General features: G+C 41.3%; 1 protein-coding gene across 1 annotated transcript in view; it reads right to left on the bottom strand.

Moving 5' to 3' along the window:
- The window catches only part of ofcc1 (orofacial cleft 1 candidate 1), a gene marked incomplete at both ends in the record, with an annotated part of 174,284 nt that overhangs the window by 141,295 nt on the left and 18,188 nt on the right, over nt 1-14,801 (bottom strand). Inside the window, 6 exons of the mRNA XM_080515268.1 lie at nt 4,437-4,582; nt 6,385-6,476; nt 11,875-12,001; nt 12,131-12,181; nt 12,976-13,090; nt 13,238-13,386. Of these exons, the coding sequence (XP_080371394.1) occupies nt 4,437-4,582; nt 6,385-6,476; nt 11,875-12,001; nt 12,131-12,181; nt 12,976-13,090; nt 13,238-13,386 (680 nt within the window). The remainder of the gene's footprint in view (nt 1-4,436; nt 4,583-6,384; nt 6,477-11,874; nt 12,002-12,130; nt 12,182-12,975; nt 13,091-13,237; nt 13,387-14,801) is intronic.

Below are 14,801 nucleotides of genomic sequence, written 5' to 3'. Positions count from 1 at the left end.
TTCCATAAAGGAAACAGCACGTTGATGTTGTGTGTGCGTGCGTGTGCGTGTGTGCGAGACACGGCGTGACCCAGGGCACGTCTGGCTGCAAAAAACCCTAACATGTGCACTCGGGCCGAGGTAGCCAGGGGGCCTCTCTTTCACACATGCAGGCATGTACTTGTGCATGCACACACGCAGACAAATTCCTGCCCCCTCAGCAAAGGAAAGAGCCCTGAAAAGCACCGGAGACTCAGGGGTGACCAGCATTGCCATCTCCACCCACCTCTCCTGCCAGCATTACATCAGAATTGATTGACCCTTGCACTGAGTTGTGATTCGGAGCTGCACTGTGCAAAGGATTGACAGCCTGGAACTAGTTGTTATTTCAGGTGGTTTTCGCTCTCTTTTTTTTTTCTTTCTGCGGGCTGATCTTGCCTTCTCTCTATGATACTTATTGGTTCTTTTTGAGCAAAGGAATGACATGGCACGGCGCACAATATCAATATTTCACGCACACAACAGAGTAATTAGCAGCACAGATAGGAAATGATGGACAACCGGAAGGAGAATAACTTGACACGTTATTGTCAATTTAATACTTGAACATGGAAGCCGACTCAAACAGATGGAGGGCACAGAATGATAGAGACACCGAGACACACAGGGAGTGCTCTGATAGGCTCGGTTGGGGGAAACGGGTGGAGAGGAACGTTGGTCCCCAACGAGGCGAGCTAACTGGGGGAAATTAGGTCAGTGTGTTCCTTCTGACTCCACAGCAAGCACAGGCGGTGCAAGCGTATGCATGTGCATGCGCTGCCGCTACACCTTTTGTGTCACACCGCACCAGTACAGCTATAGACAGACATATGCAGGTTAATGGAAACCAATTGAATCAATGTGTAAGCACAAGTTCTGCCTGGCTTTGATACAACTTAGTTTCACTACAACTTTGTCTACAATCCAAACGAAAACTTAATGAAAGTGTCTGATAACTTGCTGTGACTCGAAATGATAAAAGTGTATTTATTGGGATCTGTCACTAAATTATATGAAATAAAACAAATGTGTAACTAATCATAACCCAATAATCAGCCACAAAATAGTTTGAAATATGACACAAAAGAACTAAGGTTAAGTGACATTTATCCCCAAAAGCCCACTGTCTTTTGTGAGAAGAGCTTCAGGGACAAGTAGAGTCACTTCCACAGTAATTTGTCCTCCAGAGATTGGGGAAGCTCGTCGTTTCTACCTTTTCAAGCTATTGTATATTCCCTCTGTCTCTTTATTCGTGTCTTTTGATCAGGACAAGTCACACATACCATAATTGATATGAGATTTAGGGGGTATATTTTAATGTAATTAGAATCTTGATAATTGGACTAATTAGATCTAATTGCTATGTGGGAATGACTTTGATTAAAACAGGTTTATCTCCTGAAAATCCAGAGTGAAAAAAAAAAAAATAGGTGACTTTGGTAAGGCACAATGCTAAACTAGTTTATCAGTAATTACGGCTGCATGAAACAAAGCATGTTCAAAAATGTTTTTCCTAAAAAAGAAACTGAAATTCCTTAAGATTATGTGTATAACACCATTTTGTTATGTGTAATCTAAAAGCAAGCTTCTGTCAGTAACTCATAAGTACACACTTAATGTAAAGTATTTCTAAACTATTCTCTAAAACTATCAAATGAATTCCGACTGAGGTATATTTATCTTTTTCCAAAAGCATAAAATTTGCCTGATCGAATTACACCAGCCATATTGAATCAGGTGCTTCGATTCTGCTCAGTGCTATTCTGTGAGGGGAAAAAAAAAAAAGGCGGTTAAGATTATACTTGTAAACATCAAATAGGCTGGAAGGTCGGCGAGAGTTTTTCATGCATGTTCAAACACATACAGCAGCGTTATAAATAAGAAAAAATACAAATAGATAATTCCTGGCTTGTTTTCATTTGCTCAGGACTGACTTACTACTGCCAATAGCTGCAGTGAAAATATATTTTGTTCAAATTGTGTTTTATGATTTACAGGTATCATGACTTCATGCACCATAATGACCTTTTTTTTTCTTGCATATGAGATGATAGATGCGCTTGAAACCTGGTACTTATGCTGAATTCCATACAGGTGAAGAACGGTTTTGAGGTTTGATATATGTATTCAAATTCCAAAAAGAACACCACCGTATGCAACCTTTAGTCACAGTTTTTGCAGGAGTATCTGTGAGGACTTCTGTTGTTTTGACATTTTGTATCATCATTTGAAGAGAAAAAAAACACATAACCAACATTTGTTTTAATTTTGCATCAACTTTCATGTAACTGAAAATCAAGAAATTATTAGAATAAAATGACAGCTACACTGCAGTAGCTACACTGTAGCATTTTTTAAACAACCTTAAAAATGTTCCTATCAATGTTGATGTTGATGTTCTCATCCTGTCGTGTAAAATTAGTTAAAGTTCCATTGTGGAACAACTATAGATACTGCAAAACACTGGATATGAGCTTTTTTTTATTGCAATTTATTCTTCTCTGTGTGTTTTACTTAATGAACAAAGAACTCATGTCTGTCACACATAAATGTATGTGTTGCATTAAAATGCCTGAGTGGTTGTCAGATCGTGTGAACTCAATCTTAGAGTTTCTAAGTGTTTTGCTTAATAATGCATGAGCATCTAATTTGCACATTTGTGTCAGGATGCCCTATAAAAATCTCAATAAGCTCAGTCTCTTGTGGCTCAATAGATGGCAGTAATATTCCTCAATCACTGCAGTATGAATCCTCTTCCCACTTAAAATACAGGCTCGTGTGCGTGTTCATACTGTAAACACAGTTACTAAACACAATCACACATACATGCACGAAAACAGTCATGGAGATACAAACTGAGCTCTCGAGATGCCAGAAGAGATGGAGATGACGCCATAATGGCAAACAAAATCTGTAAACAATCCCCTTTCTTTTTCTGCTTCTGTCAGTCCTCGGGTAATGTGTAGAATCCCATAATAAGTCAAGCAGCACAGTGGGAGAGATGGGTAAGACTGAGAAACTGTCTTTGACTTCATTGCAGAAGCCAACGTATCGTTCTAATAGTCTGATTAGGTGAGGGCAGGAAAGTGGCTTTTAGCTCAAAGATACTGAAATGTGTGTGCTTCTAAGGATGAAATCAATAGCAGCTGCACCTTCACAGGGCATCAGGGAACAGCCGAGGCTCCAACTCAATACAATCCGTACCTATAACTGACAGAAATGTCTCATCTCACGAAACCCGGCAACTGCTCAGAGGTAAAAAGCGGCACTATGAATAATCGTGAAAACCATTTAATTGTGTCTCTTTGTGTGCAGTCTGCCTTGGTTCTGTGTTCGCTTTGTATTCGCTCTCCCTCAAGATAGTCCCTGTGTCGTCATTTGTTGGCAGGATATGCTGGTAATCATTAGAATTCCCCCAGTATGTTCAGAAGATGTCAGGGACTAGTCTCTGATCTTGTTTAATATGTGACCAGCAGCTATAAATTACGAACTCCCAGAAATGAGGAAACATGGGTACTTTTAAATCTCCAGGGAGAACTTGCTTTATGCCTCTCTTGCACATACATAGACTCCTCTCTCTCTTTCTCTCTCTCTCTCTCTCTCTCTCTCTCTCTCTCTCTCTCTCTGCCACCCCCCCCCCCCCCCCCCCCCCCCCCCCCCCCCTTGCACTGGGGCAGCAGTGTGTCTGGTAATCTCCTCCCCTTAATTTAGTTGATGTTCAAATGAAAACAAATACCTGTGACTTTTTTGTTGAAATAAGCAATTTTGCTTTTAGCCTGTTTTGATGCTCAATAGGCATACAGTGCTGCTCCATGTTACGTATAGCAAATTTGGCCAAGGTGTATGAATGTCTGTCCTTCGTGCGCTGTTTCTATTTCATACATTCTTGTTTTCTTATTAAAATCAAATGCTGCGAGCCACAAGAGGAAAAGGAAAACAATGTCCCCTCCTCCCCAAACTGCCTTTGTTGCAGTTTATTGTTCAGAGTAGAAAGAAAAGACGACAACACATAGTGACTCTATGGGTTGAGCAATGTCTTGTTTGGTGTTTTTTTATAAAACATCACGACAAACTAATTTTTAACTTAAGAACAACATTGGTTGCGAGAGATTTGAGTACAAATGTTCAGTTAGATCAGGGGAGAAAAAGTCTTCTGGACAGCTCAGGCCGCAAAAGAGGCAAAATGACTGCGTGTGACTCCTTCACGTTAAATTAAAATTGAGTTGAAACTTAAAACAAATGTGAGTTCATCACCTCTGTCTGTACAGAAGGTGTTCCACACACACACACATTGTGTTATCAGTGTCTGTCTGGCCATCTTTCACCTCACAGAAACCACTTGTCACCCACATTTGTTCCCCCCCACATTTGAATTTTTTTTGCGAGGCTGAGGCAGGATAATGAGTGGTGCGACTTACTGTAGGGAGAACGTATACTCCTCCATCTCCTCCATGGAGAGGTTCTCCATTGAAGGCTGCATCTTCTGTTTGTCTGGCTGCCGAGGCGGCGCACTTCTGCCGCTCATGCTGGGGCCACAGCTATTTGTCTTCTTGATTGGCTTCTTCTGTGAGGAGCAGAAATCGGGGAGAACACATGCGGATGTCATTTGTAATCAAAGCAGGAAACAGGCTTCTGAATTTATCTTGGGGGATGCACACGGTGACAGTGACAGTGTGTGTGTGGCACTTTGGAGCCTCTCCTATATCTCACACGCGCCTCAATTGACACGAAACACGAATGACGGCAAAAATCGCATACGGCGTGCCATCCTTCAAGTGGAGTTCATTTGGGGAACGTGCGTACAGTGACGGTGGCGTTAAATATGTGATATTTGAGCAGCTGGCACTGTTTTTTTTTCCACACAAGTCGTTTACTGTCATCGTCATAAACACAGTCAAATGGAGTTAGGAAGTGGGGTTTTAAATTTTTCAGTAAGGTACTTGGGAGCAGATATTATTTGTTAAGCCGCCAACATGTTAACGGCTTGCTTTCCCTGGCCCTGTCAGCCCTGCCTGTGTTGCCCTTGGGTGGGCTTAGTGCCTTTCTGCTTGAAGTTGTGAAATACACACTGATATATGTTAATGAGATCCACAGTTGGAATAAGCAACCTCTCCCTTTCTTCAACCCCTTTTTCACTCTACCTCTCTCTACTTCATTTTTTCATCTCTTCTGCCCCTCCATCTCTCTCTCTTACTCTCTCCCTCTTTCTCTCTCTCTCTCTCCCTCCCCGAGATAAACTAGGCCCAGGAAGTAGTAAATGGGTAGAGCCCCATAAAAGCTCCATCCGTTTTCATAGGGCAATCTTTGCCAAAGCAAGCTTGGATTCCAGAGTGATGATCACAATAAAAAGGTGGAAAGGAGCAAGAAAGAAAGCAAAGAGAAAGAAATGCAGCAGATATATAAAGCACAATGTTCTCCGGTGTCTCCCAACAATAAATTTAATGCAATACCTTACGAGTGGATTCCGTATATAGCTGGATTCCTGCCCTGTGGGCAAAGTGGTCGCCTGGAGAAAATTCATTTTAATTAGGCCTGCACTGCAGGTTGAAGGGCTGAAATCTGATCCCTAGCGCTCCCAGGCTGGGGCAGGTTGGAGATCACTCCACTTAATCATTAGACAACTGGGTTCCACACCACGACATTTGACAGAGTTAGCGAGGTTTTAAAGATAGGGCAAAGAGGGGAAGGAAAAATGCGGTCTACAGAGGCTGTAGAGAAATAAAACCTCATATCAACAAACTCATTTATTTAACAGGTCACCGCTGATTAATGGTGGGCTGAAGAGCCTCTTGTACATCAGCAGAAGGAGGTTAGTGAGAATAAAGACTTCTTGGGGTGGAGAGAGGCATGAGGGGAGGCTTGATGCTGTTCATAGGCGTCTAACTACCTCAACAATAACATCAGAACAACAAAAGGCCGCAGCAGAGGCACAATGGCTGGGGTGGACCAGGAGGCAGCAATGCCAGATCAGCACACAGTCATTTTGCAATTACCACTTCAAAGTATGGCAGGTAACATGCAAGCTTTGATTAATTTAGCTTAAGTCTTCTGGAGCACAGGAAGAGGCGTGTTTAAAATGGTTTTGAGGAAGGAAAAAAAAAAAAAGAGAGAAAAAAAAAAAGGGAGGTCTGGCTGGCATTGCTGATTTCACAGAATTTGAGCTGCTTTGGCTTGTCAAGCAGATCAAAACTGGCTTTGAAGGCTGAAAAATACCTGTTAGTGTGAAATGTATTTTGACAAATCTCAGATAATAAGCCGGGGAGGTGTGTGTAGGGGTGCGGAGAGGGGCGGGAAGGGAAGGGGAAAAGCTGAGAGAGGGTACTCATTTTAAGGGTGGGAACACTTCCCCTTAAATCACAGTGTTACCTTGTGGAGAATCCCACCCTCTGCTTTCTCTCTGCATGCATCACTCTTCTCTCCAGTGTTCTCAGAAAAGGCTCCCGAGGAGAAATTCTTTCCTGCATAAAAAAAAAAAAAGAGAGAGAGATAATGTGCAGTCAGTGGGAATAAGAAAGAATTGCATGTTTGTTTTCTTTTGCAAACCACCTGACAATTGTGAAAACATGGCTGGGTATTATTTATTTCAAACCTTGACGAGGCCTACTTAAAAGTACTGGTAGAAAGCCACAGAAATAAGACACTTAAAACAATATATATATATATATATATAAATACAATGCAAACAATAATTTTGTCATGGCATTATCAAAGACACTAAAAATTTATTTTTCAATACTTCACTAGAATATATTTTTCTGAGATGGTTTTAATTTGCACAAAAAGAAAGATGCTTATTCAACTTGTGGTGTTTTCTATACAGTCATCTGAGTCTCCCACATTCAGAGCTGAACCTTCCTGCCCTAATGTTTGGAGTTAGAAATCATGAAATATCAAAAATTTAAAAATTAAAGAAATAAAATTTGGTTGTGATGAATTTTTGCCCTTTTATTCTTCCTTGTGAAATTACTTTTGAAGTGTTTTCTACCCTCTGTGTTTTTCTTTTCTCTCTCTCTATCCATCTGACTTTCTTTTTTTTTTTTTTTTTTTTGCTGTAATTTAAATGGTAAGCTGCCAGATGTGTGTCTCATGCTTGAAGAGTCGAAGATCTGCATTATTTAGCATATTAACATTCACAGAATTTAAAAAAGGGTTCCTGCTTTGCCTGGAGGTTGTAATTAAGTAAACCTTAGCTTGATACATGTAAAAAGCTCACTATGTGAAACTTTTTTTTTTTTACCCCCGTGGAACCAATCACATCTATATAATACATATGGAAACCTCTGCAATGATATAATTTTTCCCTTGCTGCAGGATTAAATATATCAGTAATAATAACTTAAATATAGGCCACACATCAGAAAGCCCTCTGACAGCTAAATCGCGCTACATGAAAATGGTGCAGAGTCTGTTCACTGCTGTTTTGAACAGGAATCAGATTCTACATAAATGTACCTTTTAATTACCACTTAACTGGTAAACATTTGGAGGGCTGGCCATTATAAAGTAGCGCTGTCGTATATGCAAAATTAAATAATATGAAGGTCTATAGTTTTCTCATGTTAACCAATTGTGACAAAGATTTTGTACTGGCATTAAGATTCATTATGTTTACAAATAATAATTGTATCATATTAATTAAACCTAATTTACATATATGCTTTAAATTAAACATTTTATTTTTAATGAAAACATCAAAAAATACCAAAAGAGATTTGAGATCAATTTAATCAAAGTTAGCAGTTGTTTTATAACATAAACATATTAGTATATATATATACACTACTATATAATATATTATATATATATAGTTCATCTGTAAAATTCATTTCAAGCACTTATTCAGAGAATCAAACAAAGCAATGCATGTTCATCCTTATTCTCTCTCACACACACACACACACACACACACACACACACACACACACACACACACACACACACACACACACACACACACACACACACACACACACACACACACACACACACACACACACACACACACACACACACACATCTCAAACTCCAGTAAAAAAAAAAAAGCGAATGTATAGACTCAGACTTGTACCACCACGGATTAGGATGCTTTCTTTGACCACACAACAAACACACACACACTCATTACATCAGGCCCCACTTGCTAATGCTCAGACGTTGCAGAACCAGAATCAGTGCGGAGGCAGCATCGAGAGCTTTGACAGCTAAGGGCTACGTCCGTGAACTCGGAGTGCTGGAGCCGCCACAACTCCAGCCTCTCTGGGCACCCAAGGCCAACAACAAACTCCTTGTTATCCCCCTGCGCTCTGAGCTGTGTTAGGACTACCACACATACTCGTCCAGTACACACACTGCATTGATGCACCCACACACAAAAAAGGCAAGGATATTAATATGTAGACACTTGCATATATGCAGACGCATTTTTCAGGATAGGAATAAAGGAGCGTGTGCCTCACAAATGCAGAACTCTTGTCTCTCCTGCCTGCGCACAAAAACAGGCCAAGTATAGAGAAAAGCCTGAGGGTTCTAACACTGTTGAGACCCCATCACTGTGTTACCAGAGAGATGGAACAGGACTGAGATGGCGGTTCTTGCTCACCTAGGCCCCTAATTGCTTGATGACTAGTCCAAAGTTACAGAGGGATCGAAGGTTAGCAACTCAAGGATTACCCCCGAGTCCATGTCAGAGTCTCGTGTTAAGGTTGCTATGATACAGTAAGGATTTGGTGTTGATGCACTCAGGAGTTTATTTTCTTGTAATTGACTGCATTTTAATGCCAATAACAGATGCTCAGTGAACGCCAATATGTATTTCTATGTATGTAATTTTATCGGTCTCAACAGTGATGCCTCGATAGTCTTGGAAGTCAAATCTGTCTTCTCTATTTTTGCTAAAGCAACAATTGGCTGCACTTGTCTTTTCCCAATAAGCCGGGGATTCTCAGTGCATCACAGTGGAAGCCAGATGTCTTAACCTCTGGCTGTGTTTGCTTCATATACACTGTTCTGGTTCTCCACATCTGGTCCTGGACACTTGTTTACCACTCATAATGTTCAGGTTCGCGTGTGTATCTCAGCAAACGACTTCAAAAGGTTGAATCAATGCTATAGGGATCCGGACATTGTGAAATTAATCGGTGAAACATGAAGTACAGACTGATTGAGAGAAAGCATGATGTAACATTGTGGTCTGAAACTCTGATGACTGGGAGTGGCCTGGAGGAGAGAGCGTCCTGAAAGTGCAGGGCAGCACGCCAAAGACGACATTAGATGAGGAATCCTCGAAATCACTATCCATGCTCAAGGGGATAGATGTTAAGATGCATTTGTAAAAAAAAAAAAAAGAAAACTAAATAAATAAAATTTAAGAGGAAAAACCAAAGAGAAATGCAGCAGTGATACAGTTATGGCAGACTCATCTGCGTGCTGATAGTGATACACTAAAGGCAATCACGAAACAAGAGACTAATCTAATTAGTCATTTGGGTTCAAACAAACCCAATGTAACTGGATCATTCAGTTAATGTGAAAGGTCACTTAACCCAGTTCGCCTCTAGCTAATCACTACATCAGGATGCCAAATATACTCCATTATGCTTGGACAAGTCAGTTAAGGTGAATCACGTCATTATTATTTTTCCTATTTTCCAATAACAAGTCAATCTAAAATACAAAAACCTGTAGCATATCACTGAGCAAAATCTTTTGATTGTTTGATCTGAATTTGTCAAGAGTTATTATCTCGGATTGGGATGTCAGATTTTGTTCTGTGCACCTTACAAGTACTGTGATTTTACATTGGGATTAATTAAGTTAAGGCCTCAGGAAAATATACCTCAAGTCTCACTGTCAAGCTTTGCTCAGTGTGCGTTATCACATTGACAAGGGGTCTCCATACACTTGTCCTAACTCTGAGACAAATGGGTAATGAGGAATATCCAGGCATTACACGCACAGAGAAAGTGATCTCAACATGACGCACACGAGAAAAATAGAGGCATGAAAACGGAAAGAAATGTCTGAAAACCCTCAGACTTCACTAAAAACTGGAAGGGGAGTGGGGGGGGGGGGGGGGGGGGGGGGGGTAATTCGTTCTTCTTCTCCTCACTGAATTGGATTTCCATTTTTGGCTGGGTTAAAGTTGTCCATGCAATCACTCCCTTCAGCCTTGACGTATCACTCCATCTGAATGCCATAATTCACTCCAGAGGTAATGCAACATGAACGGATCTGTATGCAAATACGGCACAAACGTCAGGTCGGCTTAGGGAACGGCTCGGATGAGGCGCTGCGAAGGACACCTTTTGATCCATTTTTTTCAGTTGCGGATCGGGTTCACTTCCCAGGCAACCTCCTCACCTGGCTGCGAAAATGTGTGTGTGTGTGTGTCGACGTCCGCAACTGCGTGGGAGCCAGAGCTCGCAGCCATGTGAGGTGGAGAGACCTGGTACCTTTTTCCTGGTGTGGCAGAACATAAATCTCCTATAGTGAGTGCTTCTCTCCTTCCCCTCACTATTTCTTTCGCTCTCCGTGGAACGGCAGTCAGTTCGTTGGGGACACTTCCCTTGTGGGCGTTAGGATCTCTGTGGGGGGTCACAGGTCAGCCAGCGGAGGAAGCGACAAGCTGTGAAATGTAAAAGACCAATTTCTTCCACATGTTTCAGTGCTGGGAGAACACTGCCAAGCTGTCAGCCGGCATCACGTTTAAAATGGGCCAGGGTGCTACCCAGCAGACCTGTCACAACTCATTTGTAATTAAAAAGCCTGTGTGATGTTTAAAGCAGAGCACCCCAGAAACTTTTGAGGACTGTTAAATAAAGATGAGCTGTGCGTGCAAAAAAGAAAAGAAGGAAAGAAAGAGAGAGAGAGAAAAATGCTGGTATATTAATAACAAAGAAACGAGCCGGTCATTTTTGCAGTATATCAATACCAAATGAGCCTGCGTTTGATCATGACACATCCTGGCCGCCATGTTTGCAAATGGCCAGGATGTTTAGTGATTTTGATGGGAACCAAGAACATGTTCAGAAAAATAACAGAAAAGAACCTTGCTATTAGTATCAAGTAATTAGCTCTGTCTAAATGTGGTTGCATTGATGTGATGACCTTGCCTGGACCACCAGATTAGCAGAGCACAGGTCTGACAGGACTCCGAGTCAGGATCACAGATTTTATCTGAGTAGACACCGAAAAGGACGAAACGCAAAAACCGAACCTGTCAGTCACATGAAAACTTTACATATTCACACCTGGGAATGGACATCTGCAACATAAGTGACCTGCACCAAAAGAGAAAACCAGAGACACCCAGAGGAAAATCCTGCAAGTCCGAAAGAATCTCACTGATGTGAAACTGAGTCAAGCTGAGGTCCTTTTCATGGTGTTTTTTTTAATTTATTTTTTTTACTCTTTTTAAAAATCAGCTGCAAAGCAAACTATATGCACAATGACAAAACATAAAATAAAGCAGCAATTTGCCCTTTTATAGCAAAAATGTTCAGTTTGATACAAAGGTCCATTTGTAAGCTGTAGCCATTATTAGATATTTCTCAGGTTTGTTCTTTACTTTACTCAGTGATTTCACTGACAATGTAGACTGTTTATTTATAGAACTGGTGGATATTTATCTATATAGGCTACTAGCAATCAGCATCTATGTTGTTTTTCTCCTCCTGCTTAAATATTGCTCTAAATAAATAGATCAAATCCCCCAGCCCCCCCAGGCACATTCACCTCAGTGGAGAGTTACTGGAGAGAATGAGACCTGCCATTCTTCTTTTCCCAGAACAAGTGACATTCGGCTGACATTTTCTCCCCACTGTGGCATAGTTGGGGGTTTTAACATTGGACTCCTACCTGGAATAGATGAGGAAGAGCAAGCAGAATCAGCTGACAGGTGGAGAGGAGACCCCCGGTGAGAATGTACCACAGTGGGCTCTCCTGTTCTGCAGCTGGGGCCTGCATGCAGCTGCTGCTGCTGGGACTGAGGATGAACGGGATGGAGAGAGGGCTGCGATGGGGGCTGGTGCTGAAGTGGCAGCTGGTTCTGGAGTTGCTCACGATGTGCCTCAGATTGGGGAAAATCAGGGGGGTTAGAGGAGGGTATTGTTACATGGATGCAGCGCTCTGACGCCCCAGATGTTCCAGGTGGAAACCTTTTCACCTGAAAGAGAACAAACGGGAAGGAAGTGGGCTGCCTGAGGTCCAGGTATGTGTTCAGACATCATTACTATAACCTAATTATGTTGATGTCATTGGTAGTTATATTCATATAATTCCACTGCATCACCATTGTTCAGTGGAAAACAACATGTGTCTGCAATCACATCACCTCGTCATTCTGATCAAACTGCAGAACTATTATCAACTTTAAGTGCTTGTAATTCAATTAAAGTTACAAATGTGACAGCAATATTGTTCTTTCTATTATGCATTCCATTCTACTGTGAATAAATAAAGACGCACAAAATAAATCCTGCTGGAATCAAAGCATCTGTAGACACAGTAATGATAATGCAGTATAATACAAACAACATGTCACAGTCAAAGGGACAAATATAGAAGCAAACCCAAGACGGAGAGCTTTGTTCTGGTTTTTAATTTAATTAAGATGTTTACTAATCTAATCAATGTATCAGCTCAAATGCATCCGGAAATTGCTGGGCAAAGATGTGGTTCTTGTTTGCTCTCTGGGGCCAATTTCTCTGTAAAAGCTTTTTATCGTAGAAAATCCAAAAATCCAACCCCCATCTATTTAGATCAACCATTCTTCCTCCTAAACACCCCAAAGGATCAGGGTAAGGAAAATCATGCAAAATCATACGTGTTAATACCTAACAGTTATAAACTGTTAATACCTGCACACAATTGTGAATTTAAAAGCAGTCAAGAAGAGACAAGAATCTCCAAAAAATAAATATTTGCACATTTATTCTAATGTCAGACGTAGACACATACCTTGAAATACAGGTTGCAAAGCCAGTGGTCTAGATCTGAAGAAATCAGAGCCTCTATTTTCTTAAATTGGTCCAGTTGTGTGCTCGGTTCACCTCTGAGCAGTGGAGTTTTAAACCTGCATCATTGACAGAACAAGTGGTTAGATGCGAGTCATTTGCTCTAAAACGTTGATAAAACTTTTATTCCTTTTGGTTTGATAATTCTGATCTGAATCAATATGTTGCCGTGACCTCAAGGCGCAGCTTGACTGCCACTCACACACCTGCCCTGGATCAGATGGAGACTCGGCCCACAAACTGGAAAAGCCCCCCAGGCAAGTGTGGAACTGATGTGGCTGCTGTCTCCAGGTACCGTGATGAGTTGGAATACTAGGACCATGGAGGGGGATATCTCACAAGCAGCAGGTAAGATCTGCAGAGGACATAAAGAGCTGCAAAGTCACTCACAGTTGGGCTCAAGTGAACACAAATGCCTGCAGGTGCAGTTACTAACGTATGTACATATCTGCAGACGCATCCGCACACCATGCTAACTGTGCATGTATCCTTACAAACATGAGGCCAGTCAGACACACACACGCCAACAAACAGGACAGAAGCACCCGGGGGTCTGTTTAATGCACAGGCTTGAAGTTGTCCCTCAACCTTTTTCTGTTTTTTTTTTTTGTTTTCTCAACTGTCATTGTTACCGGTCAAACTCATAGAATCACGCACAAGGAGCTGCTGCAGTGATAAAGACTATCGGCACCAAACATAGGACGCATGAGCACCCGAGACTGCAGTTGATATAAGCTGGTAGTTACTTCAGTTGTCATTCAGTGAGGCCAACATCGATCAAATTGATAATATCAAGGTTGTCTCGCATGAAGCAAATAAGTGTTAGTGGTTTAAGCAGTCAATGGAAAACATTGTTATTTACCCAGAGAGCGCCGGCTTTGCTTAAAAAATGAACTGACAGTGAGGTGGAAGCGACTTCATCCATCACCGGGTGAAAATATTTTATCCCTTTATTAGCTGTAATGGGAAATGCAGAGGACTTGTTTTAACACATAAATCATGTGTATCCCTTTCACCCTCCTGCAAATCCGCTACTGGTACACACCTGTGAAATGTAGGGTAGTAGTGTCTGGCTCAGGACATAAATTTATGGTACAATATTACGGATTATGGATATTGAGATTATTCGTATTATTCATTTACTGCAAGAAATACGACCTGCATAAATAGTCATTTGTGTGTATGCGTGACAGGCCTCCGTGTAGACACGTGCACAACCTCACATATGTGTGCTTGTGTAAAGTCCTGTTATTTGAGATGATTGTTTAGCATTTTGCCGGATGAACCCATTCAAATATTAGAAATATAGTCTTTAAATGGAAACAGGAGGAACCCTTGTGAGAGATGTAACAGTGGCAATGAGCAAAACATGTATAAAAAATTTGCACATTTTTTCCTGTTTGCTCCATCTACTATATCAGTTTTCAACTAATTTCGAGCATTCCAACTCTCCTGCTTATCCAAGACATCTCAGTTAAACTGTACTGTTTCTGACTTAATCCAAACCCAGACACACAAAGCTAAGGATGGATGAAAAAAGTAGGAGAGAGAGAGAGAGAGGGAGAAAGAGAGAGAGAGGGGAAAGGAAAATAAGCTTCTGGCTTCCTCCTACCATCACTAATTCCTCATTTCCTCTTAGAAGGCACTGCAAACACTCCTGAAATCTCACGCTATAGTGTGGGCAAAGGGAAGGAGAGAAAAAAAAACAGCATATAAGCCAGTCCTGGTAGTCTCAGACAAATCTGATCAGCGTTTCCACCACTATCAATG

Source organism: Blennius ocellaris, assembly GCF_963422515.1.
Source record: "Blennius ocellaris genome assembly, chromosome: 19".
NCBI lineage: Eukaryota > Metazoa > Chordata > Actinopteri > Blenniiformes > Blenniidae > Blennius > Blennius ocellaris.
Note: the sequence above shows the minus strand (reverse complement) of the source record. Positions and strands in the feature narration are given on the sequence as shown.